Source organism: Pararge aegeria, chromosome 26 (assembly GCF_905163445.1).
Source record: "Pararge aegeria chromosome 26, ilParAegt1.1, whole genome shotgun sequence".
NCBI lineage: Eukaryota > Metazoa > Arthropoda > Insecta > Lepidoptera > Nymphalidae > Pararge > Pararge aegeria.
In genome coordinates, this window is record NC_053205.1 from 502254 (window position 1) to 529783 (window position 27530).

The following is a 27530-nucleotide window of genomic DNA, read 5'->3' on the forward strand; positions in this document are numbered from 1 at the left end:
AATACACACATCGCCATCTAGTCCCAATTTAAGCGTAGCTTGTGTTATGGGTACTAAAATGACTGATGAATATCTTTTATAAATAATATACATAAATACTTAAAGTATACAGCAAACACCCAGACACTGAAAAACATTCATGCTCATCACACAAACATTTTCCAGTAGCGGGAATCGAACCCACGGCCTCGGACTCAGAAAGCAGGGTCGCTGCAAACTGCGCCAATCGGCTGTCGCTATATGACTGTTGGAAGCAATTTTTTTTGATAACCTCTCTGGCTCAGTTGTCCCATAAGTGGGAATGAGATCTCTATAGGTTGACTTAAGAGTTTGCGTATGTGGTCTGGTCTGGTGGGAGGCTTCGGTCGTGGCTAGTTACCACCTTACCGACCAAGACGTGCCGCCAAGCGACTCAGCGTTCCGGTACGATACCGTGTATAAACCGATTTAGGTTTATACTACGGGTTGGTTTGATGAATATAGGACATATGAATTAAATCTATATATCTATATATATAAAAGAAATTTGTGTTAGTTACACCATTTATAACTCAAGAACGACTCGACCAATTTTTATGATATTCGATTTTTTGGATTTCTCTTAGACCGGAATAGGATAATGAGTATTGAAATATAGCATTCATCAAAAAAAATAAGATCCGCGGTACGAAGTTCGCCGGGACAGCTAGTATATGATAAAAAAAGCTTGCGTTGGAATAATTTATCTAGCCAGATAGCATTTTAAATGACAATGTTAGATGGTGATAACAAATAGAACCCCCGGCAAGTTTCTTGCGGGGCCATCTTCTTATAGTGGCGCGTTTGATAGCCTCGAAGCTTTAGTTTTAAGTTTGCGAACGTAGTTATCGCCATCATCTCAGTACCATTTTTTATGTAACGTGTATAAAAAGTGCCATCTAGGGGCCTATTTAAATGCTTAAGTTTAAAGAATATGTTAAAATAAAATATTACAGCGAGGTTACTATACAATCGATGACTTTCTTAATAATAAGGTTACTTGGAAGCATCCGGCTCCGCTTTCATCTCTCACAAGAATGAAACATTAATGTTGAAATGTAAAATGTTAATACTAGATGGAAGCAGGTATTACTTTGCGGACCCTGATATATTATAAAAATGAAGCTTAATTTGCTATACCTACTCCGCGAAAAGTAGGAGAATCTGTAAAAGGAAGGTAGTGAATAATTGTTACTTAAAAATAATTCACTGTAAAGTCAACATCTACTGAGGATGCTCCGGTTTCGGAACAAAACGTGCGTAGATGGTACATTGTCGAAGATCTGTTTGGTGTGGAGTATAAAGATTGTAGGAATTATAAACTAACAATTGACATCTTGGAGATGTCTTAAAAGGTTCAAAGTTTGTTTTAAACGTAAGCTTATAGAAAAGTCCTATTATAGTATAAAGGACTACGTAATCGATAAAAAGCTTGGGTGTAAATTATTGCTCTAACCAGGTTGCTCTTCTAAAAATTTTAAATGACATTGTGAGATGGTCATAACAAAAGAAACACCCGGCTAAGTTTGTTGTGGGCTTCTTCTTAGACCAGGACGCGTTTGGAACCCTCGTAGCTTTAGTTTTAAGTATACGAATATGGTTATCACTACCGTGATAACCATATTCATCATCTATCACTACCGTGTAATTCTTATGTACGTATCAAAAGTGCCACCTATGGGCCTACTTGAATAAAGATATTTTTGACTTTGAAATTACACCAGACAGATTCTCCTACTTTTCGCAGAGTACCTATAGCAAATTAAGCTTCATTTTCATCATATAAAAATTCTTGCCGGCTTCTCGGTGGAATCTGCCTCCCGAGCCGGCGCGTTGGTAGAGTCACTACAAACAGACATACTTGATGTTTCATAAGTGCTTATATAGTAAGCCTACTTGAACTAAATTTATTTCGAACTACAATTTTGTATGAAATATGTATTACACTTAATAACTGCCATACACTCGAAAGGTTAGCCGGCTACCATCTTAGACTCTCTCACGATCAGATTACAGTCTAGGTCAACTTGTAGTGAAAAAAAAAATGTTTTCTAAAGTATCAAACTCCATGATCGAAAACGGAAATGAACTAACCCGTCTGTCCGTTCACACGTAACCAACCCTTTTGTCAGTAACAGCTCGGCGTAACCCAGTTTACAACTTGTATTGGATGTTTAAGGCACTTTCACGACCTCCTGGCGTAGTGGTGAGCACTGTGTGTCTTATAAGTAAGTCCCAGCTACAATACCGGGCAGCGAAAATTTGGGAATTTATAATTTCCGAATTTTCCTGGTCTTGTTTTGACGATGGCTGCGGTCTCGGCTAGTTACCAAACAACTGACAAGACGTGCCGCTTAGAAACCGATTAGGTGTGCGTTTAATGTCGCTCTGTTTACTTTACTTTTTGTGGTTAAAAAAAAACACACCATTCATTCTTAGCTGCGTAATACAGTGTAGTTTTTCGTAATTTCAGTAAGAAGAGATAATATAATCTGGGTGAAGGCCGTGGGTTCGATTCCCACAACTGGAAAATGTTTGTGAGATGAACATGAATGTTTATTACAAATATTTTTTTTTCACAAACAGACACTAAGTCTGGGTGTTTATTTGTACATATTAAAAGTATTTATGAATTAATGAATGAATGAATATAGTTATATTGCACACCACAGAAATTACATAAAAAAAGAAAAGTATAACAAAACAACGTATACAATTTGGCGGCCTTATCGCTTTATAGCGATTTCTTCCAGGCAACCAATGGCGAAGAAAACAAACACAGAAAATAGTTTGATGGTGCACATATAGATATACCCATAAAATAAATATATCAATACTTTAAAACATATATATAATATTAGCTGTACCCTGCCACGCTTCGCTGTGTGATTGAATGGTTGAGAAAAATAAATAGAAACAATTCTTGATGCGTATTATATATCATGCTAAAATTTCAGCTCGATCGGTGCAGAACTTATATATATATAGATATATAAAAAATATTTGTAACTACCAATTCATATATTAAATTATATTACTTAAAAATAATATAGTAAATTAAATATATATGTATATTGTGCATAATAATATTCATCATATTTTGGGGCTAGATGGCGATGTGTGTATTGTCGTAGTATATTTATTTTCTATCTTGCGGGAGATAAGTGCAAAGCTGGCTGTTTCCAATCTACCTTGTCATTAAGAAATTCATCAAATGTATAGTGACCTCGCTGTATTAGATGATGTGTTTGTACACATTTAATACACTTGGGGAAAGAATGGAATGTCTTAAATTCAGTTCTTTCTCTGACGACGTATCAAATTGCGTATATCTGTGTATTATTAGCCAGGGATTTGAAATATCACTGCGACGACGCGACGTAGATAAAATTTATGTCTGTGGTCATTGCATGCACATATCAATTCAAATAAGCTTTTATTTGAATTTACTCTGTTCACCTTCCTTTGTTTTAACTTCGCTTCAAAACAATAAAATATCCTTTGTTACGAAACTGACTTAACTCCGAGATCGCGAGGAGGCGGTGATAGCCTTGTGGTTAGGACTTCGATTTCACGTTCGGGGGGGCGAGTTCTAATCCCGGCACGTACCTTACGAGATACGTGCCGGGTACGCAACGTTTTGAGAACCACTGCTACCGAAGAGTTTAGTATGTTTGTATTTGACGAACGATTGGCGCAGTGGGCAGCGACCCTGCTTTCTGAGTCCAAGGCTGTCGGTTCGATTCCCACTACTGGTAAATGTTTGTGTGATGAGCATGAATGTTTTTCAGTGTCTGGGTGTTTATATCATTATATGTATATTTTAAATATTAATGTATATTATTCATAAAAATATTCATCAGTCATCTTAGTACCCATAACACAAGCTTCGCTTACTTTGGGGCTAGATGGCGATGTGTGTATTGTCGTAGTATATTTATTTACTTACAATATGCTTGATCCGTCAATTTAAGAATACCTTGAAAACATTACACTTTTTTGGCAATTGTTGACACGCTAATTTGCGCCTTAGTACAAAGATTTGCTCGCTCGCAATCGACAAGTCGAAGAAATATTACAATATCGGAGTAAAATGGATCTTGTTCGCACTACGTTAAAGCTCAAATTTCTTTAGCTCGGGAGTTTGACAGAACGATTGTGAATCAGAAATCACACACAGCATTTGCGACTCTAATACGAATGCTATTAGGTCCATTTTACCATGTCAGCTACAGAGTTTGGTATGCGTAACAGACTCGATTGCGAGCTATCAAATCTAGTAGGTACTAGGGGTGCAGGAAACTGCGGATAATCGGTGTTAATACAAAAGTTAACACAAAACTTAATAGCTTTACGAGTTTATGAATCGTACAAACATATTTCTTAGGGTTGTACACCCAAATGGTAAAGTTGTCCTTTCTATAAGTTCAAAGTTTATATAAAACGTAAGCTTACAAAAAAATCCTATTATAATATTAAGGATTACTTGAACGATAAAAAAGCTTGGGTGTGAATTGCTCTAGCTTCATAGCTTAATATAAATTTACTGTGAGATGGTGATAACAAAAAATAAGTTTACCCGGCTAAGTTTGTTGTGGGCTCTTCTTAGACCAGGACGCCTTCGGAACCCTCGTAGCTTTAGGTTTAAGTTGGCGAACGAAGTTATAACCATCCCCTTACAATTATGTAAACATGAATGAATGAATGAATGAATGAATGAATGAATACACTTTAATTGTACACCACATAAACATAACAAATTAACGGTAAAAATTTAACAAAAGGTATACAATTTGGCGGCCTTAAACATATATGTATGAACGCTTCACAAGTGCCTGTGATAGGCCTACATGAATAAAGAAATTTTGAATTTGCCTGTCTGTCTGTCGCAAGCATCTCATGAACCAACAAAGTGAGACAGTTGACACTTCACAGATGATTTGTTTCTGTTGCCGCTTTAACAATAAATACTAATAAATACTTTAACAATAAATACTGCTCTACTGGGATCGAACGATTATCACTGACAGGTATATTACAGCTAATAGACCTGATATAGTGCTAGTCGATCGATCAGTGCGCCGTGCAATAATTGTTGACATAACTATTCCACATGACGATAATCTGGTGAAAGCTGAAAAGGAAAAAGTATCTAAATACTTGGACCTTGCTCACGAGATTACCGCCATGTGGAATGTTGAGTCGACCGTTGTTGTTCCGATCGTCGTTTCAGTCAATGGTCTTCTCGCGAAAAGCTTCGACCAACAAACATCTCAAGAAGCTTTCGCTTGGTTGTTGGATCAACTGACCACGGACCAGCGGAGGGTGTTTTTTTTATTATAAATTTTGAATAGTGTTTTTTAATTTATTCTTAAGCATTGTTAATAATTTAAAAAAAAAAGAAAAATAATAAATGATAGAAGTATAAAAAATACTAAAAAAACCGAAAAAAATAATATTTTTTTCGGTTTTCTGGGGCTCCCAGAGTCCCAGACATTAGACATGTCCCTTCGTGCGCGAGTCCGACTCGCACTGCGTGAAATACAGATTATGATGCAGCCTTAAGATGCTAGCGGGCTAACCTGTTAGGGGAAAAGCTATAATCGGTTTCTACCGGAACGCTAATTCGCTTGGCGGCACTTATTTGTCGGCAGGGCTGTAACTGGCCACTGCCGTAGCCTCCCACCGGACAAATGTTTCGTTGCCGCGCAGCTCTCGTGTGCGCGACCTTTATAGCTAGCTGTAAACTTGTTGTTGTTATTGTATAATTAATTCTTGCAATCATGCATTTCGCGATCTAAGTAAGTTAAAGTATAATCGGTATCACGTAAAAGGAGCATTTCTTAACGATGTAAAATGTTGATATTGGAAAAGAGCAACTGCTGAGTTTCTTGCCGGCTTCTTCTCGGTAAAATCTGCCTTCCGAACCGGTGGTAGAGTCACAACAAACAGATAGACTTGACGTTTCAAAAGTGCTTATATTATTACTTGAAATAAATGAATTTTGAATTTTTTGAATGTTTGATCTCAGTATCTCATCATCTTTTTTAATATTTTGTCAAATCGGACCAGTAGTTCCTGAGATCATCGCAAACAAACTCTTCAGCTTCAAATTTAAATTGAAAAAATAATATCGTCAGAAAAGATTTGCACAGTGTCCTTGGGAGTAGATTGTGTATTATTGTATTTTAAATATAATAATATACAACTACTTTTAATGATCTACAATTCTATTAAATAAATTATGTTTTACAAATATTCACAGAAATGTGTGTGTGTGTGAAAAGTGGATTAAAAAAGTCCTGAAATCATTCGCCTTAAAGTTATATCTTATTTGATTTATTGAAAAGTTTACCGGAAATAATCTCAATTATATTCGACGCAACGCGAATGTATGTTGACAATTTGTGTCAGTAGTTTCGAGATAGCTATTTTGTATAAACATCGACGTATTATCCACTTTAGTCGAGTTATGAGGCTCTGGTACTCGGGAGGTACATCCTGGTCGTTTCAAATTATTAATAGCCTAGCGATCCCTCGCGATTTCGTCCGCGTAATACTACTTATTTTACCAGAGAGAATTGCCCATAAATACTTTTATTCTTCTACCCACCGCGTCGCATCGCCCGACTCCTAAAGGTAGTAGCGTGATGTTATAGCGTGATGTGATATACGCAACTGTTTAGTGAGGGTCATTTTAACTCGAATGGTTGATGCGCTAGAGTTGGTCTCGAGTTGAAACACCCTGTTGAACCACCGTTGGTCATAGGTCTTTTGAAAGGAGTTCCAAATTCCACGAAGCCGCTGGACACAAGTGCCGCTTGTGTCCAGCGGCTCCCCGCGACGCTCCTGATGTCGTCTGTCCACCTCGTTGGCGGTCGACCAACGCTGTGCTTACCAGTGCGGGGTCGCCATTCCAGCACCTTGGTACCCGAACGTCGATCGGTTCTCCGAGCTATGTGCCCCGCCCATTGCCACTTCAGCTTCGCGACTAGCAGAGCTATGTCGGTAACTCTGGTTCCTTTTGAAGAATGTCTTTGTCTGAGCCAACTAAATTTTCTAGGCCTTGTCACAGGCCTTTTTATGACTATACAATGAAATGATGTGGTGTCGTGAGACACTAGGTTAGAACGAAGTTCCTTCGGCTAATGTAGAATCGACACAAATTGCAAAAAGAATCGTGCTCAATTTTATGTAGGTTTTCTTGATTTTTCTCTTAAATTTTGCTGATTTGTTTTTATTTAAGTCCAAGAAAGTATTTAGGAAATTCAGTATTTTAGGAAATAATAAATTACTTAAAATAAAAAAAAACATCGTAATTCAAATTATCAACTAAAATAACAAAATATGCCTCTTTATTTTTGTTTGACAACATAAAATTACATAGAAATAGAAAAGACTCGCGCCTGCGCACGTCTCATTGACGGCCGACTGGCGCAGTGGGCAGCGACCCTGCTTTCTGAGTCCAAGGCCGTGGGTTCGATTCCCACAACTGGAAAATGTTTGAGTGATGAGCATTAAGTGTTTTTCAGTGTCTGGGTGTTTATATGTATTTTCTAAGTATTTATGTATATATAATTCATAAAAATATTCATCAGTCATCTTAGTACCCATAACACAAGCTACTCTTACTTTGGGGCTAGGTGGCGATGTGTGTATTGTCGTAGTATATTTATTTATTTATTATTTTTTTAACGGTTTAATTCCACGCACTTTTCCACGCACTTTTTTCCACGCACTTTTTTCCACGGATTTTATCTTACGGTTTTACTATCACATTTTTTTGCAGTTCGGTCGCGCAGCAAAATCCCTATCCCCTCCAAGCCTGCCGTATGGAACTTCGTTCCAAAAATCAAAACGTGTGTGTACTTATGTACACGCGTAAGAAGTTATAGATAAAAATCTTTAAAAAAAATTTATCATTCGCCTTATTCTACGTTTGTAGAAAAAACTACACTAACTATAGAAAAAAGGTATTGTTTGAATTATTGAAGGTCAATTGCCAAACCTTTTTAGAAAAACTCAAATGTTGGCTATAGCTAACTTCATGGTGTCGGGTTTTTTGTGACGGTGTTCGCGCGGTATTTTAAAATTTACTCTCACCATTTTTCCCTAACGCGCCAAAAGAAGTATAATTTCAACTATCGACGACGGCCGATTGGCGCAGTGGGCAGCGACCCTGCTTTCTGAGTCAAGGCCGTGGGTTCGATTCCCACAACTGGAAAATGTTTGTGTGATGAGCATGAATTTTGTCAGTGTCTGGGTGTTTATATGTATATTCTAAATATTTATGTATATAATTCATAAAAATATTCATCAGTCATCATAGTACCCATAACACAAGCTACGCTTACTTTTGGGCTAGATGGCGATGTTTGTATTGTCGTATTATATTTATTTATTTTATCAGAAACGCTTAGCACTCTTATTCCGTGAAACAACGTGTACACAACGAAAGTGATGACTGCAGACAACACGTTATCTCCGATAAGGTCACAGATTAACCTCTAAGCTCAGCAACTCCGGGAAACGTTCCGCTGCTCTCGATAACCTGGCCGCTGGTATGAACTATCACTAATTGCTATTATCCGGGAATCTGTCGTACTTCATCAGGGGTCTATAATAGTCAGTGGCTTTAAAGGAGTTTTTGACCAGGGTGTGCATAATGAAGGAAAATGGCATAGAATAGAAAAATCCTTCCCCCTTTATATGTTACTAGCTGTAGCCCGCACCTTCGTCTGCGTTTGATTTAGTTTTTTGATGTGGCATTCAATTGGCATTCAAGTATTCAGTATCGCTGAGCCTTAAATGAGGGGTTTACTGCTGTCCGCTGAGGAGTTCTGTACTCTATCTCCAACCACAGTTTGGGCAAAATAAAACACATATTATAACCTCTATAGTACAAAAATAATCGTCAAACACTCATCCCCTCTCCCAAAGGAACGGAGCTTAATTTTGGGGATAAAAAGTATCCTATATTACTTCTATTACCTCCAAGAATATGTTTCCAAAGTTTCATGATGATCGGTTCAGTAGTTTTTGCTTGAAAGCGCAGCAAATAAACTTACATTCACATTTATAATATTAGTAGGGATTAGAAGGGGTATACCACGAGTGTTATGTGCAAGAAGATAAAATGTTGTCCTTCCCCGGGGATAAAAAATTATTTATATATTTAGTAAAAACCCAGTCCGTGAAGACATTATAGTTGCCCAACTCGTGTCCCCTTGTAATTACCAAAATTAAAAAAAAATTAAAAATAGGCACAGTCGGCCTTCGCGTTCAACATCTGTCTCTCTCCTACTTGAGTGAGCGATGCTTCCGCGTGGACAGCTTCTATACAATAATACATTTACATGTTTTCAACAAGGATGAAGTGCAGTGAAAAGTGAATGTGGTGTCAATTGTTTATAGCAACGATAATATCTATCAGACAAAAAAAATTAAAATTTTCTTTTGAAAAATGCAACCATTCCATCAGTATTTTCTTACGACGTTGTCACGTTCAACTATCGTCAGTAAGCCGACTTTACAGACAACCTATTTTTTTTAAAGTAATTTACGTTCATATTATTCTGTTAGCAGCAAGACGTTAACGTAATTTCGTCAGAAAAAAGATCTCGAGTTACTCGCGCCTAAAGAAGTTTTATTTCAAAACTTATTTTGCTAATAAAAAAATGTAATAATCTTATCACATCTGTGCTTTGTCATCGGTCCGGTGGGTTTCATTCCAGCTTCATATCTATGAAGCTGGAATCTGACCGTTTGAAGAGAGTCAAAATCAAGTCCAAATGTGTCGGGTTAGACACATTCAAACAAACATACAGATATAATAAGCGTGTAAAAACTGACACCAAATGGACCTTGGGCCAACTCATGGGCTATTATTCCAATACATATACCAACATAGCGCAAACACCCGCTCTATATAGCCACTGGTTTTGGCCAAAACCATTCGCCAAGATGTTGGCCAACGCGAATTACCAGAATTTCAATAATGTGAAGCATACTGTGCCCAATTTAACACAAGCTAGGTATATTACCCAATATGACCTAAGTAAATTAATTAATGAATATTAATTTTCTGACCTAACGTAACCTACCTTTAGTTTGTACATGTAAAGATTTTTTTGTTGCGCAATATAGGAAAAAATTGTATATTTAACTAGCTGACCCGCGCAACTTTATCTGCACCAAATCGGTTAATACAGGTTTTATTATCTTAAAAAAAACCTAGAACCCAATTGCAGCGCCACCTATCGTGTCCAGTTTTATTTCCAAAATATTATAGCGGCCGGGCGGCTCGCGGCTTTTTTCTTGCTTTGTGCATTTATATAAAGACTTCTATCATTTGTCTACTTTAACTCATATATAAATATGTATGGTATGCTAAAGTATATGTTGGTATGTATATTTGTTTTTTTATATTTATCAATAGTATTGTTGTATTTTCATGTTGTAGTATTCGTATGTATGTTTTAAACAGTGAACCCTACTTTTTCGTTTTTCTTCTAGTTTTCCTAATCCTAAAATTGCCTGGCAGTGATCGCTACTTAGCGATAAGGCCGCCTTTTGCTTTCTACTACACCCTTGTGTTTGTTCTATTTTTTTTTGTTTTTCTGAACATGATGTAATGTACATATAAAGAGTATAAATAAATCTACCCGTCGCAACTTCTATACGGTAGATCCAATTTGAATAATTTATAATATAATTTAAGAACACATTCGCTCGAAGCGCCCTCCACCTTAGGCTGCCTCATCGCCTACATATAAAGAGTATAAATAAATCTACCCGTCGCAACTTCTATACGGTAGATCCAATTTGAATAATTTATAATATAATTTAAGAACACATTCGCTCGAAGCGCCCTCCACCTTAGGCTGCCTCATCGCCTACTATCCGGTGTGAATGCAGTCAAGCGCTCGTCTATAAACATTAAAAAAGAAAAATAAAAAATCAGCGATTTTTATATTATAGATAGGTAAAGTTTGACGGCCGATTGGCGCAGTTTGCTGCGACTCTATTTTCTGATTCCAAGGCGTTCAGTGTGTTCGATTCCCACTACTGGAAAATGTTTTTGTGATGAACATGAAAGGTTTTCAGTGTCTGGGTGTTTATTTGTTTATTATAAGTATTTATGTATATAATTCATAAAAATATTCATCAGTCATCTTAGTACCCATAATAGAAGCTACGCTTACTTTGGTGCTAGGTGGCGATGTGTGTATTCGAAATAAATAAATAGTAATAAATATTCTACAACAATACGCGGTCCCTGAAATCCAAATCACGAATTGTTCTTTGACTTTGAACCTTTTGAACGTCGCATATATCGTGTGGTTTTGAACTCGTCCCAATTGTTAATGTCTGGTGTATTGTATTTATGCATGGAAAAGATGCTTATTATCTTTATTGAAAACTCATAGGTTCTGTGTGCTTGTGTAAATTTACTTCCTGTTAAATTACCTACAGACTATTCCGGGCCCCGATATCGCCTCGTGTTACGACCGACTGTTAAAGTCACATTTGTACAGTGTCTCCCGACTCACGGGGCTCCATATTAAGAATAATGATATTAAATAAATAAATATACTACGACTATAGACACATCGCCATCTTAGCTTGTGTTATGGGTACTGAGATGACTGATGAATAATATAAATAAATACTTATAGGTAATATCCAGACACTGAAAAACATTCATGTTCAACACACAAACACTTTCCAGCTGTGGTAATCGAACACACGGCATTGGACTCACTCAGAAAGCAGGGTCGCTGCCCACTGCGCCAATCGGCCGTCTATATGAATGAATATACTTTTATTGTATGGTTTATAAGTTGTGTATTCATGTAAAAAAAAAATGGTCGGGTGTAGTTTTGAAAAGTAACTTTTCCAATTAAGCTTTGTTCAGGAGTCCTAAAATTTTTGATGATATAAAAGATTTTTTCTAAACTAAACGTAGCCTAAGTTACTCCTTATTACATCAGCTACCTGCAAATTAAAGTCCCGTCATAATCGGTCCAGCCATTTCAGAGATTAGCCGGAACAAACAAACAGACAGAAAGACAAAAATTGTAAAACATGTTATTTTGGTGGATGTGTACGTATATATATTCATACACATGTAGTAAAAAACGGTTATTTCAATATTACAAACAGACACACCAATTTTATTATATTTATGCTATTTTAAAGCAGACAGTCGAACAGTGCAGACTTATTTTCTTTTCCTTGCGACCCATATATACAACGACAAACTATTTTATAGATATTACAACTTCCAAGGCACAAATATATGTCCTAAGAATAATATAATAAATTAGAAAATTAACCTTCTTTGATAATTTATTATTTTATTCTTAGAACATATATTTGTATACCTATCAATTTCGGAAACGCTTTTTTACTTAAAATAAATCAACTTTAATTTTTAAGTTAGCGTCGAAGTAGCGGGCAATCTACTACTCTCGTACTTATAAAGATCTAGTACGAAATAGTAAGGATGTATCATTGTGTATGACTCGACAGTTCCAGTTAAATCTACCTTTAAACCCTGATAACGCAGGTTCAAAGTCCACGTTAGTTTTCCAAATGGACTTATCCTGTTAATCTTTGTACCTTTAAACATCGGTGATCTAGGAAGTAATTGCCCCGTTGGTGCAGTGGTGAATGGTTCGACTGCAGTTCGAGAGGTCCTGTTTTTGATCCTGTTCCTACGGGATGCTTTTAAAACAAAAACAAACGCGGACCAAGTCGCGGGCAGCAGCTAGTCCTAAATAAAATAAGCTAAGTTTGTGTTGGGCTTCTTCTTAGAGCAGGGCGCGTTTGGAACCCTCGTAGCTTTAGTTTTAAGTTTACGAATTTAGATATCGCCAGCACTACTAACTGCTATGTACACATTTTGTATGTAATCAACGCATCAAAATAAAGAAATATTTGACTGACTTAAAAACTATCTTAAAATGTTTATACTAATGTTATAAATGTGAAAGTGTGGATGTTTGTTACTCAATCACGTAAAAACGGCTGAACGGATTTGGATGAAATTTGGCATGCGCGTAGCATTTGACGTGGAAAAGAACATAGGCTACTTTTAAGCCCGTGAAATAAGAGAGTTCCCGTGGGAATAAAAAACCTTAATCGACGCGAACGATGTCGTAGTTGGTATATAAATGTATGCAACGTGTAAATGAAAACCGAAATATTACTTCACAGGCTCTAGGTACATTATGTACTTAAGACTCTAAGACTTATCTGTGAAACCGAAACGCTAATAGTTTTTGAGTAAACCACTGCCATAGTTTAAAACTAAAATAAACCTATTTAGGCACCTACGCATCGCGCAGCTTAGGTACTATGTACGGGTCGGTCTTTTATCTTCAATAGGGTTGTCAAAAGTAAACACTTGAATGTTTGAAATTAGTTTGTATGTAAAAATAAATATGCTTCTTTTAATTTAATATTTTTACAGGGTGGTTCCTTATGAAGCTTACTTATGCATCCTTCAACAGTATTTCATAATTCGATTACACGTTGTATATATTTTGTTGTTAAACCTAATGGCGTCGAGCTTACGGCGCGCGACCTTGAGCAAATGGGTATAATTTCGAAACGTCTCAAGATTGGCTACTTATCTGTGTAATACGATACGATCACGAACATACGACTCCGCGGGCACAGTGGCTGTAAAGCGTACTTACTAACGAAGGGTCGCCGCTTCGAGTGCCAGGCAGACCACTTTATAAAGAGGGATTTATAGCACTGCAGATTACACAATTTATCAGATTACACGGAGCATGGCACCAATACCACGCTCTTGGTCAGCAGTGCTCAAAGGGATCCATTCCATGACGGATGGACAGCATTCAAAATTCATTTATATCAAGTAGGCCTTATACAAGCACTTGCGATACGTCAAGTCAGTCTGTTTGTAGTGACTACCACCCGTTCGGAAGGCAGATTCCACCGAGAAGAAGCCGGCAAGAAACTCGACAGATTTCTCTTTTTCAACATCATTTTACGGTTTAACAATCTTTAGAATTTTTCAATCATTTGACGACCTCCATGGCGCAACGGTGAGGTTTGTGAATTTAAGTAGGAGGTCCCCGGTTCGATTCCCGACAGGGGAAACCAGAATTTATAATTTCTGAATTTTCTCAGGTCTGTTCTGATGGGAGGTTTTAGCCGTGGCTAGTTACCACCCCACCGATAAAGACGTGTGACTAAGCGATTTAGTGTTCCGGTGCGATGTCGCGTAGAAAGGGGTATGACTACCACAATCCCTAACAGGTTAGCCAGCTACCATCTAGGTGAGATTGCAGTCGAGGGCTGACATGTAGTGGAATAAAAAAAAAAAAGATGACAGCGGACCTGCTTCAAAGCAGCCTTGTCGTGAAGGAATTCGTCTATCGAGTAGTAACCGCGATTGGTTAAATGTCTGTGGTAAAGAGTAATAATTTCTCCGTGAAAAATTTAAAGAAATAAGTATACTTACAGTCGCTTCGCAATATATTTATAACAATTTAATCTTTTTAAAACAAAACATTAATCTATATAAAAAAAAGGGGATACAAACAATCGACTTACTAGAAACGGTCGTAAATTAGTGATATCAGCATATCGTCTTCGGAAAGTACAGAAAACCTTTGTGGGGCTGAGTGTATGCTTTTAAAACATTATACCGAAAGTAATATTAGAGTTACCATTACATAAGTTTAAAGAATGTATAAAAACACATTTAATACATCGAGGTTACTATACTATTGATGAATTTCTTAATGACAAGGTGGCCTGGAAGCAAGCCGCTCCGCTTTCATCTCACACAAGATAGAACAAAGATTGTTTAATTGTAAAACGATGTTGGAAAAGAGCAACTGCTGAGTTTCTTCCCGGCTTCTTGGTGGAATCTGCTTTTTCTAACCGGTGGTAGAGTCACTACCACCAGACAAAGTGTTTATATTAGGCCTACTTGAAATAAATAAATTTTGAATTTATTTCGTTTGGGTGTTTGCAGTATGGTCGCCAACACATCGAGGTGGCCAAGCGGCTGCAGAGGAATGACAGCTCTGATGAGGAGGAACCTCCCACGCCGGACGACAAACCACCCTCGGCCATCATCAAGGAGAATGGAGTCAACGGTGAGTGTGTTACAACCTTAGTATTCCGAATGTATTTATGTTTATTATATATGTTTAATATGTATATTTTTTGTGATATTAAAATAAACTTTATTTAACTAACTGATAATGCGTTGTAATAAAACTTTCAATTAATTAAATATTTTTTTTAAAAAGATTTTTAGTTTTAATCTAACGCCTGTAGATAAATACACACACGAATATATATTTTGACATTGATTTTACATTGTGATTATACTTAGGTTTTTTTTATACTTATTCAATACTTATTAACTGTACGCCCGGCTTTGGGTTTACTGTTTTGAATACTTTTAGTAAATAGTGAACAATAAAATTCTATTCTATTTTATAATAAAATGTGGAAAAGTTTGTGACCTAGCAACTTTCCGCGGGTGCAAAGTAAGTTGGTGTTTTTATGGACACTGCATAAAGTGATGGCTGTATGAGGGTTCTGTATGTTCCTAGTTCTTTACATTTTTTTATTTTTTTTTTAATTTTTATTATATATTACAACAATACACACATCGCCATCTAGCCCCAAAGTAAGCGTAGCTTATGTTATTGGTACTAGGATAGCTGATGAATATAATAAACATAAATACTTATAATATACATATAAACACCCACAAACTGAAAAACAATCATGTTCGTCACACAAACATTTTCCAGTTGTGGGAATTGTACCCACGACGTTGGGCTCAGAAAGCAACGTCGCTGCCCACTGCGCCAATCGGTCGTCAAACATGATAACTGTATATCCAAGGTGTCGTAATCCTTTGACTGGTGCAGGCACCAAGAACAGTGTGATAGAACGGCAGGAGATCCTCGGACCCTCGCCGGAGCTGAACTACAAGCGCAGCAAGAGCCAGGAGCGCCTGCAGAACGGACACGTGCCCGAGGTTAAAGGAGAGGTGAGGATTATAGAACCCTACTTCCCTATCCCTATCCCTACTAATATTATAAATGTCAATATAAGTTTGTTTGTTACGCTATCACGCAAAAACTACTGAACCGAACCTCATGATACTTTGTACACATATTTTTGGAAGTGTTAGAAGTAATATAGGGTACTTTTTATCCCGACATTAAGCTCTGTTCCTTTGGGAGAGGGGATGAAAGTGTTTGACGATTTTACACCATAACTCCGACAAATTGTAACCGGTTTAAATAATTATTTTTGTACTATAGAGGTTGTAATATATAAAACTAGTGAACCGATGTTCATAAAACTTTTTATACATATCTTAGAGGTATTAGAAATAACATAGTATACTTTTCATTGAAAAAAAAAATTGTGAAAAAATCTCATATACTACTACAGGTGTAGACTGTAGACTGTATACTATGCAGCAGTACGCTGCCTCCAAAATTACGCGGGCGAAGCCACAGGGCACATCTAGTAAATAATAAATAAATTAATATACTACGACAATACACACATCGCCATCTAGGCCAAAAGTAAGCGTAGCTTGTGTTATGGGTGCAAAGATGACTGATTAATATTTTTATGAGTAATAAACATAAATAATTATAATATACAGATAAACACCCAGACACTGAAAAACAGTCATTTTCAATGCACAATCATTTTCCACTTGTGGGAATTGAACCCACGGCCTTGAACTCAGAAAGCAGGGTCGCTGCCCACTGCGCCAATCGGCCGTCTAAAATTAAAATACTTTATAATATTTGTAAGGAAGAAAGGATAGTATTGACGGAATTAATGATGATGCGACAGAAAAACCTCGAATTCCATCTGCACCACTGCATGGACCTGGTGAAGGCGGGCATGGAGTCCATCATCGAGGACCAGGTCACGTCCGTGTTCGAGGCCGAGGAGCTGAGGAGCTGGAACCTGCTGACCAGGACCAACAGGTAGGACTGGCGCCAAATAAAATTATGAAAATTAAGCTTAATTTTCATTATTTTTATAGCATTTTCTTCTTTCATTAAGGGTTGCCTGGAGGAGATCGCTTAAAGCGATAAGACCGCCTTTGCGCATTTTTATTTTTCTAGTACATATTTATTTTTTCTATATATATTATCTCTATCCCTTAATTGTGTGCAATAAAGAATTTATCTATCTATCTTAATTTAATAATTGTTATAATTATTTATTGTAAAGTCAACATCTCGTGAGGATGCTCCGGTTTCGGAACGAAACGTACGTAGAGAGTACATTGCAGAAGATCGGTTTTGTGTAAGGATAAGGTAAGGATTGGAAGAAATTATAAATTACACCTTACAGATTCTCCTGCTTTTCGCGGAGTGTAGCAAATTAAGCATTCCGCAAAGTCACGCCTGCCTCTATCCAATGCTCAATATTTCAAAAAACTCCGACATCCCAAGGCTCTCATAGTTGCGGCTTCTTTTTACTCACCCAACCTTAGCGCCACTTTCGACAAGAGGAGGCCTAAACCTTCACGACCCTGACGATCAGATTACTACTGACAATGCTCCCTATCAGAACACAATCAACCTCCGCACAGGTCCCGACTTTTGACGTCATCCGGACGTGGACTCACACCACGTTCTCGGAAGCGTGCGGACTAATCACCGTCCGTAACCCTTACACTCCAATGAGCCGAGGTTCGACCTCACGTGAGGTGCCCTCAGACCGACGATCCCTTCGCTTCTTCGAGCCCTAGGGTTCAAACTCTTCCCGGCAGAGCCCCATTTCGAGACTTGCCAACAGTCTCGCGTTACGCTGTTAAAATCATTAGTAACCCCAATCATCATCAGCTACACGCAATCCAGAAAAAAAGTGTGCGTAGTTTATGTACACGCGTTGGAAGTTAAACTTCTTTGGCGTCATCACCATGTCAACCAATCGACGTCCACAGCTGGACATAGGTCTTTTGTAGGGAGTTCCACAATACACGGTCCTGGGCCGCTTGCCTCCAGCGGCTCCCATCGACTCGCCATATGTCATCTGTCTACCTCGTTGGGGGCCGACCTACGCTGCGTTTACCGGTGCGGGGTCGCCATTCCAGCACCTTAAGACTCCAACGTCCATCGGTTCTCCGAGCTATGTGCCCCGCCCATTGCCACTTCAGCTTCGCGACTCGCTGAGCTATGTCGGTAACTCTAGTTTTACGGCTCTCCTCATTTCTGATTCGATCACGTAGAGATACTCCTAGCTTAGCTCTCTCCATCACCCGTTGAGTGACTCTGAGCCTTCTTATGAGGCCCACAGTTAGCGGCCATGTCTTTGGCGTAACAAGGTAAAAATCTTTTCAATAATTTCATCTTTCGCCTTATTCTACGTTTGTAGAAAAAACGATACTATAAATAGAAAAAAAAGGTATTTATTACATTTAATGTTTTATTATAACGCATTATCTAGTTTGCTCATTAACTGACAACAAAGCTTCACTGAACATTAATCAACGGAATGAGCCCGCAGACTTTGACAATTCAAAGTGTACACTGTCAAATAGCTAACTTCAGGGTGTCGGTTTTTTGTGACGGTGTGCGCGCGCATCGTAAAAATGTACTCTCATCATTTTTCCCTAACGCGCCTAAAAGAAGTATAACTTCAAAAAAACCTTTGTGGCCATTGTCGAGAACTCTCAGGCATGCAGGTTTTCTCGGAATGTTTTCCTCGACCGTTAAGGGTAATTCATCGAAGATTGTAAGTCTGCACATTTGTGTTTGTTTCAGACAGTACGAATTCCTGACATGGCGTCTCACGATAATTTGGTTCATGGGCTTCGTTGTGCGATACTTCTTCCTACTGCCTCTCAGGATATTCATATTTATAATCGGGGTGAGTGAAGCGTTCATAGCAAATTCAAATTCAAAAATGTTTTATTCATGTAGACCTTATCACAGGCACTTCTGAAGCGTTCATACATTGGTGATAACTGCATTCGTTAACTCAAAACTAAAGCTAGGAGGGTTCCAAACGCGCCCTGCTGTAGGCTAAGAGCCCACAACAAACTTAGCCAGGTTTTTTTTTTGTTATCACCATCTCACAGTCTGGTTAATGTTGAGCTGTGAAGTAAGAGTAATTCATACCCGAGCTTTGTATCATACATGTAATCCTTAATATTATAATAGGATTTTTCTATCAATAACTTATCATTCGTTCACAATCATGATAGCAAAGAACGAACGAAGAATCTACGACCTTTACGATTTATCTTCACGGTGTTTATACTGAGGCTTGAGGGATGGTGGAATCAAATCGGACATTATCGGAAATCCTACTAATATTATAAATGTGAAAGTGTGGATGTTTGTTACTCAATCACGCAAAAACGGCTCAACAGATTTGGATGAAATTTGGCATGCATGTAGCCTTTGATATGGAAAAGAACATAGGCTACCTTTTATCCCGATTCCTAAAGTAGTTCCCGCGGGAAAATTGAAAATTGTTTACGAGCTAAGCCGCGTTCAGACAGCTTTGAAATTTGGTATGCATGTCACCTATGCTATGGAAAAGGACATGTAGTTTATATACCGATCTCTCAAATATTGCCCGTGGTAAAATTAAATATTGTTAACGGCGTGAACCTTACACCCAATTCTGAAGTCCACGCAGACGAAGTCGCGGGCAGAAGCTAGTAACTAATAAAATATTTACAGTGTCTTTTGACAACGATCAAATTGTGTTCAGTTTAACGTGCTTAATAATTTTAAAAAATAAAGCATTTCTGAAACAGCTGATCGAATCAGCACTTAATAATTTTCACCACCGCCGCACCGTGGCTATCGCATTCCCTGTTCCCTGGGTGTCTCTTAATGCACCAAATTATTAAATTGATATCATTGATATGAAAAGTTCCTTGTTTTTTTAAGAATTAAAAACATTTACTGGGTCACAAAATACTAGCAGAATATGTGGAGTTGAAACCCACAAACCCCTCCGACTCTTCCAAGCCTCAATAGCTCAGTGGTGAGAAATCTGAAAGTTGTAAGCATCAAAACTACTCCTTGTGTTTCTTAAGTTTGTTGTGGGCTTCTTCTTAGACCAGGGCGCGATTGGAACCCTCGTAGCTTTAGTTTTAAGTTTACGATTGTAGTTATCGCCATCACTACTCACTGCTATGTACACATTTTGTATACAATAACGCATCAAAAGTGACATCTATGTGCCTATTTGAATAAAGGAATATTTGACTTTGACTTTGACTTTGACTTGGGAATATATGCGTAGTTTAAACATTGCTAATATAAAAAATTGCATTGAATCAAACTCCCGAATACTATAGGAATATATAATTCACTATAAAAACGAATCGTGTAAAACGATTCAATTATTGAAAATAAATTAATTATTGTGATATTAAATATTCCCCGCGAATTTTTAAGCTGATTAAGAAATTTTCCATTGAGAAGCTCCAGTCACATAGATATTTCTAATATTTTTTTTTCTATTTTTTTAATTCACTGCAATGCAATCTCAACTTGTGGTAAGGTGGTGCGACACCATGCCTTTCTTTTAGGTTGACTTATACGCGGATAAAGTCGCGAGGGACCGCTAGTGAATTAATATAATATCCAATTTCCTCGCTCGACTCAGTTATTTTATTGTGCTTCTTTACTTTTCCAATAGCTTAAAATCTTTATTTCTTAAAATATTTACATAACTTCTGTTGTGGAGCTGTACGAAATGTTCACAATATAGATAGACAGATAGGTAAATTTCATGAAACTTTGCCCCGCGCACTGCCTTGCGTGTTGTTTCGTTTCTCATTACAATCAATGGAAATTTCTGTTTGACTGGAGTATACGTATAAAACGTTCTTGATAACAATATCGATTTATTTAATCATTTCTGAAGATAGATTTGTTTAAAATCTAATTTAAAACGAACTTATGTGATTGAGTTGCAAAATTTCATATCTTTATGCATTTTGATAAGCCATATTTTTTTATCATTATAAATGAAGAACGTTTGAGTTTAAAAGCAACGTTGACTTAAGTTGGCAACTGTCCAAAATGTCTGACCTCATCCCTCTTCCGTGCCCCCTAGTGCACGTTAAGCCACATATTTCAATAACACCTGATGTATAATAATGATGGAAATTTCTTTTTGACTAGAATATACGCATAAAACGATCAAAGAAGAAATATTAAAAAATAAATAAAAAAAAAGCAACACCAATCTGCATTAAAGCAGCTTGGTGGGTGTAAATTGGTGGGTCAGATCAGTGGCGTGCGCTGGGTTTCTTACCAGGGTATGCAGTGCTTTTGTGCATGCATGAAGTGCACGCCACTGGGTCAGATAATAATAAGGCGATGATGAATCTTTTGTATATATTAACTGAACATGCAATCTTGAAAATATTTCAAAATTTTCATTTAGCAAATGAATTTAAATATAGATTTTACACTCTATACTATTTAAGTTAGAACATTTTATATATTACCTTATCGAAAATTGCGTGTTCAATTCTAATTTAAATTTAAAGTTATTAAGTTTTTTTTTTATCTACAAACGCTTCTGTTTGCATAATTAAAAAAAAATTCTCTTCCAAGCTATTCGTTAAATTTCTATACTTACTAACCTTTTTTTCATTTCGCCTGACTAATATTTAACTAAAACTCTTTGGCATACGATAAAATACCTGCTTAATTATTAAGAATTTATTTTTTTAACGAAATAACCCTACCAAATTTTAAGCAATTTGAGCTGGAAAAGATTAGACGACAAAAAAAAAAACAATTTTTTTCTACCATTTCTACTAAAGTTATTTAATAAAAATGGCAACACCAGGTGGTGACGATGATAACCTCGCTGTCGCTGATCGGATTTCTGCCGGACAACAAGTTCCGGCGCTACCTGGCGGCCATCTTTTACAAAATATCGATTCGGACACTCGTTCGTAGCATGTCGTGCGTTACCAACTTCCACGACACGCAACACGCGCCGAAGTTTAACGGCTTCTGTGTGGCCAACCACACCAGCCCGATTGACGTGGGAGTTCTGAGTGTCAACACATGTTTCTCCTTGGTAGGATTTTAAGGGTTTGCCAGAGTCTTGGGGAAGATGTGCTTATTTCTTACTGTTATTTTCTTGTGCTGTTATATGGTAGGATTTTTTGCGATCTATTAGAATAAGGTGTCGCCAGCGCCTCGGGGCAAATGTGCTTTTATTCCTACCATGTTTTTTGTGCGTGTCTTCTATATAGGAATGTTTAGATTTAAGTATATGTTCGTATTGTTGAAGCAGATTTTAGTTTAAACTTTTTTACTGCTAACCCATTTTCAAATGGAACTTGGCTCTATTTTTTACCGTTCAAGATAAGACATAATTGTGACTGATTTGTTTTTATCGGTTATTGTTATATCTTTAATAACAGTCACTTTATTATTACCGTGATGAAAATGGTATTCGCGGAATAGATTGATCGGTGACACATTTAAGTGAAACCAAGAGAGAGTGAAACTGTGCTTGAGTTCAAACGAGGTCTGCTTCAAACTCGGGGGTGCCCGCGCACCCGCGAGCTGACTGCGCGCGCGCAGGTGTGGTGGCTGATGGTGTGCACGGCGGGCGCGGGCGCGCTGCGCGAGGGCCCGCTGAAGCAGCGCGTCAACAGCGCGCTGTCGCTCGTGTGCTTCAACTTCCTGTCGCGCTGCATCTCCGCGGTGATCACTTACCACAACAGCGACTACAAGCCGCGCAGCGGCATCTGCGTGGCCAACCACACCAGCCCCATCGACGTGCTCGTGCTCATGTGCGACAGTTGCTACTCGCTGGTGAGTGTGGAGAACTTGGCGCGCCGCGCCGCCGTGCGTCTTAACTGAACTGGCCGTCTAATTTTTTTTTGCTCTCGGTAAGTTTTTTTATTGGAGTTCACTCCTTCAGAATCGATTTTCATATATAAGGCGCCCGGTATGAGAAAAATGTGAGGAGTAAAATCTACTGATGAATGACCTCGTTACGTTTTCGCTTTGCGACGTTGCATGCCCGGCAACTGTGATGCGCAAACAAGCAACGTCGCTTTCGTTTAGTTAACTTATTTTTCCTATTTAAGTTACCAAGGAAACCGAATATTATCTAGGTAAAGAAACAAACACATAAATATATGGGACAGAGTGAGATAGAAAACATTACACATTTTTTTTCCTATTCTAGTTACCATGGAAACTAAATAATAAACATTACATTTATCCTAATAGTTCTGATACTCTACATCCACCTCAATCTCTCGTAGGCTACTTTTAAGAAGTTACACTTCCGCCGAGTGTGAATAAATTGCACAGGATTTTTAATTTACCCTTTCATATGGTAATAATCTTTATTCAGCTAAATATACCCTTTTTGTGTATGTTTCGACAGTCGTGCTTAAGGAGTAAACTCCAGTCGTGCGTCGGAACTGACACACACTTTTTTCCACTGGGCAAAACACTCTCGTTAAAATTTAGGTACTATTCATAGGTGTGTAGTCATTTATTTATTGAAAGAAACTAATGCCCACTTTACAAACGATATTAAACAATTTAGCATTTTCTTGTTAGAAACTTCAAAACTGTGTTAGTAATAGCGAAGTTCATAAAAAATAGAATGGAAGCAAATTCATTTTATAATCCCTGATGTCTGTCAAACTCACTATTGCTGCATTACTGTTGGGCTTCAGTATCGGCGGATCAACTTTACCCATTTTTTTATTCAACGCATTGAATTAAAGAAATATTGATCAAGTGGTTCACACTCCTACATGAAATCCTCATCTTCGATATCCATATCAGGCCAAAGTCTTTTCGGTATTGTGACGTTTTCGGTATTGTGACGTTTTCGGTCAAGAAGTTATCACTGCCAGTTCAGAGTCAAAAACCATCGATTCCACCCATTTAATCGCTCAAGTTAAACGGTGATCGACATAAGGGTTTCGCTGACTCGCTGAGCTACGTCTGTAAATCTAGTTCTTCTATCGATCCCCTCATTTCTGATTTGGTCACGTAGAGATACAAGCATAGCTCTCTCCATCGTCGCTTGAATTGTGGCGTCCAAATAATTAAGAAACATTATCAATTCCGATTTTTGAACTTGGCGACACTGCTCTACCGAGCGCCCTAGTTATTATTTTTCATGTAAACTTTAACTCTGCGAAGTGTACTGTAAGAAATTGCTTCACTGCCATACGCCTTAATATAAAGTTTTACCAAAGAAAATTTAGACAATTTGCGTTATGTAAGTCAAATGGTATTTCACCTGAACTTGGCTTTGACACACTGCCGTGTGTCCGGATTAACAGACTTTTTTTTTATTGCAATTTTAGATATGACACTAAGTGCATAACTTTAAGTAAGTATTGTCAAGTGTTCTGGGTATTTTGGTGTTTTGTGTCTGTGATTTAATACGGGATCCATTTTTATGACATTGAAAACTTGGCTATATCTTGTGACGTCAATTCAACTGCACCGCAGTGTAACATATTCACGTCACAAACTTAGCAGTGCAACTACTTTTATAAGTTACACCGACAATATACGTTAGCGCAGGAAAGAGTTATATTATGCAGCCAATAAAAGAAAATGTAAACATGTAATAAAAAACTCTACACTCTACATTGACGGACACAGGGTCCTCGCATGAAGTGTTGCTCTGTTTGTCTCCGTGCTCTGTCAATTTGAACAAAAAAAAAAAAGCACCAACGAAAAATAATCCTTATTGCTTTACGTTTCCAAATAAAATGTCAACTGACGTTAGTTGTATCAACGAACGCAACCGTGACGCGAACGCGACCAATAAACTGCAATGTGGTGCTTTGTAATTGGCCATCATATTTCTGCTACTACCAATAAGATGCCCTCTGCGCTGGTGTACCGTTGTAACTTATAATAGCAGAGTAGCGAATTGTGAAAAAAATCCCGACGCACGTAGCGTAAGACGTGTTCAGTCTTACGTTACGTGCGTCGGGATTTTTTAAGCGTTACGGGGGTTTTTTGGTTGTGCATGTTTGACTACGGATCACGTTTTGTATTCCGAAGTCGGGTAGAACATTATTATGTATTTGTTTTTTTAAGCCTTCCTGGCTTTTAGATATCACTAAAATGATATGAAGCCAAGCGGTATTGTAGCTTTCTGGAGGTTCGACGCTCTTAAATTCCTGGCTTCTACGAGCGGCTTATTGGACATTAATATGCTGAACATTCTCAAAAAACACGACGGAGATATTGTTAAAATTGGGAAGAAGATATAGTCAAAAACAGATGGGAGCTATAGTCAAAAACATGTTGATGATATTGTCCAAACAGGTGGGAGAAATTGTCAAAAATAGATGGGAGATATTATCAAAAACAGATGGGAGATATTATCAAAAACAGATGGGAGATATTGTCAAAAATAGATGGGAGATATTATCAAAAATTTAAAGGAGATATTATCAAAAACAGATGGGAGATATTGTCAAAAATAGAAAAGAGATATTCTCAAAAACAGATTGAAGATATTGTCCAAACAGGTGGGAGATATTCTCAAAAATAGATGGGAGATATTATCAAAAACAGATGGGAGATATCAAAAACAGATGGGAGATATTGTCAAAAATAGATGGGAGATATTATCAAAAATTGAAAGGAGATATTATCAAAAACAGATGGGAGATATTGTCAAAAACAGATGGGAGATATTATCAAAAACAGATGGGAGATATTGTCAAAAATAGATGGGAGATATTATCAAAAATTTAAAGGAGATATTATCAAAAACAGATGGGAAATATTGTCAAAAATAGAAAAGAGATATTCTCAAAAACAGATTGAAGATGTTGTCCAAACAGGTGGGAGATATTCTCAAAAATAGATGGGAGGTATTATCAAAAACAGATGGGAGATATTATCAAAAACAGATGGGAGATATTGTCAAAAATAGATGGGAGATATTATCAAAAATTGAAAGGAGATATTATCAAAAACAGATGGGAGATATTGTCAAAAATAGAAAGGTGATATAGACAAAAACAGATGGGAGCTATAGTCAAAAACAGATTGAAGATTTTGTCCAAACAGGTGGGAGATATTCTCAAAAATAGATGGGAGGTATTATCAAAAACAGATGGGAGATATTATTAAAAATTGAAAGGAGATATTATCAAAAATAGAAAAGAGATATTTCAAAAACAGAAAGGAGATATTGTCCAAAAATTACTTTTCGAAGTAATGTGCGTTTTAAGCAGTTCAATATCACTCGCTTTGACGGTGAAGGAAAACGTCGCGAGGAAACCTGCACGCCTGTGAGTCAAACATTGAGCTCTCAAAGGTGTGTGGAGTCTACCAGCCTACAAGAGTACGGCCTAAACCTGTAGCGAGCTGGTAATCTTCCGGATCCATACAAATATTAAAAAAATTAAAGTGTGTTTGTTTGCAAAAGCAACCAATTAACTTGGTTTTTGGCACAGAGTTATGTGAAAGGACCTTCATCATCGGGGTAGACTTTTTGCGCTATGCAGGGAGTAGTGCTTTCAGACTTATACGTTTGACGTACAAGTCCCCCCACCAGGTTTAGCCCACGAACCATCGTGGTTACCTACGGTGTGGCCGTTGCATGCAAAACAGCTTCTGGGAGCCACTGGTGGGAGTTAGATGATTTTACTAAAGATCCCGATACCTTTTATATAAAAGGTTGGCTAACTGGGTCAGACGCAGACACTCCTCTAACAATGAATTTGAAAGGACCGAGAGAAATAGAGGCCACTATTAAACTTACGAATATAAACGGTTCCCACTGGATTAAAGCTAATAAAGATGAAACAAATAATCTAAAAATAAAACAAACTAGACTAAAAAAATAAACAAAAGCACCTCGAGTTGTTCTCTAAATTTTTCATTGAACATTTCCAGATCGGTCAAAGGCACGACGGTTTCCTGGGGCTCCTACAGAGGGCGCTGGCCAGGGCTTCGCCCCACATTTGGTTCGAGAGATCCGAGGTCAAGGACAGACACGCGGTCGCTAGAAGGTAAAATACCCACTTACTGTATAAATGTGTAAATATGTTGTATTTTTGTTCGTCACTTTCTCGTTAAAGAAAGGGCATCCTATTGTGATATTTTGTGTTGTTTGGTTAAGAAATGATTATCTTTCATGTTAGAACATTAGGCAGTAGCTAATAAACCTGCAAGCAAAATTAAACCTTATTTCGTTAACATGTTGGTCCTTCAAGCCGGATTATTTACTTACCACAAGGTGAGATTGCAGCCGTCGACTGCAATCTGACCTAGCGAATGACCACTTGTCGAGGGTGTGGCTTGAATTAAACTCATACCCCTAAGTGGTTTTTACGCGGCATCATCAATTGTGAACAGCCAAAGCCTCCTAAAGAAATTATAAAACTCCCTAGTTGCCCCGGTATCAAACACGTGTGTAAAGAGTATATAGTGACCCTATGCGGTCGCTAGACATGGCAACAAATCGCGTGG

The 27530-nt window shown here is 37.6% G+C and overlaps 1 protein-coding gene across 3 annotated transcripts in view; it reads left to right on the forward strand.

The window, feature by feature from the left end:
* The window catches only part of LOC120635223 (glycerol-3-phosphate acyltransferase 3), a 35479-nt gene that overhangs the window by 2600 nt on the left and 5349 nt on the right, over window positions 1-27530 (forward strand). Inside the window, exons 2-8 of one of the 3 annotated variants that reach the window (XM_039906169.1) lie at window positions 15038-15161; window positions 15951-16072; window positions 16900-17036; window positions 18825-18930; window positions 21886-22122; window positions 22635-22868; window positions 26955-27070. In XM_039906169.1, coding sequence (XP_039762103.1) covers window positions 15038-15161; window positions 15951-16072; window positions 16900-17036; window positions 18825-18930; window positions 21886-22122; window positions 22635-22868; window positions 26955-27070 — 1076 coding nt within the window. The remainder of the gene's footprint in view (window positions 1-15037; window positions 15162-15950; window positions 16073-16899; window positions 17037-18824; window positions 18931-21885; window positions 22123-22634; window positions 22869-26954; window positions 27071-27530) is intronic. The other 2 variants (XM_039906170.1, XM_039906171.1) reach the window with 2 other exon arrangements.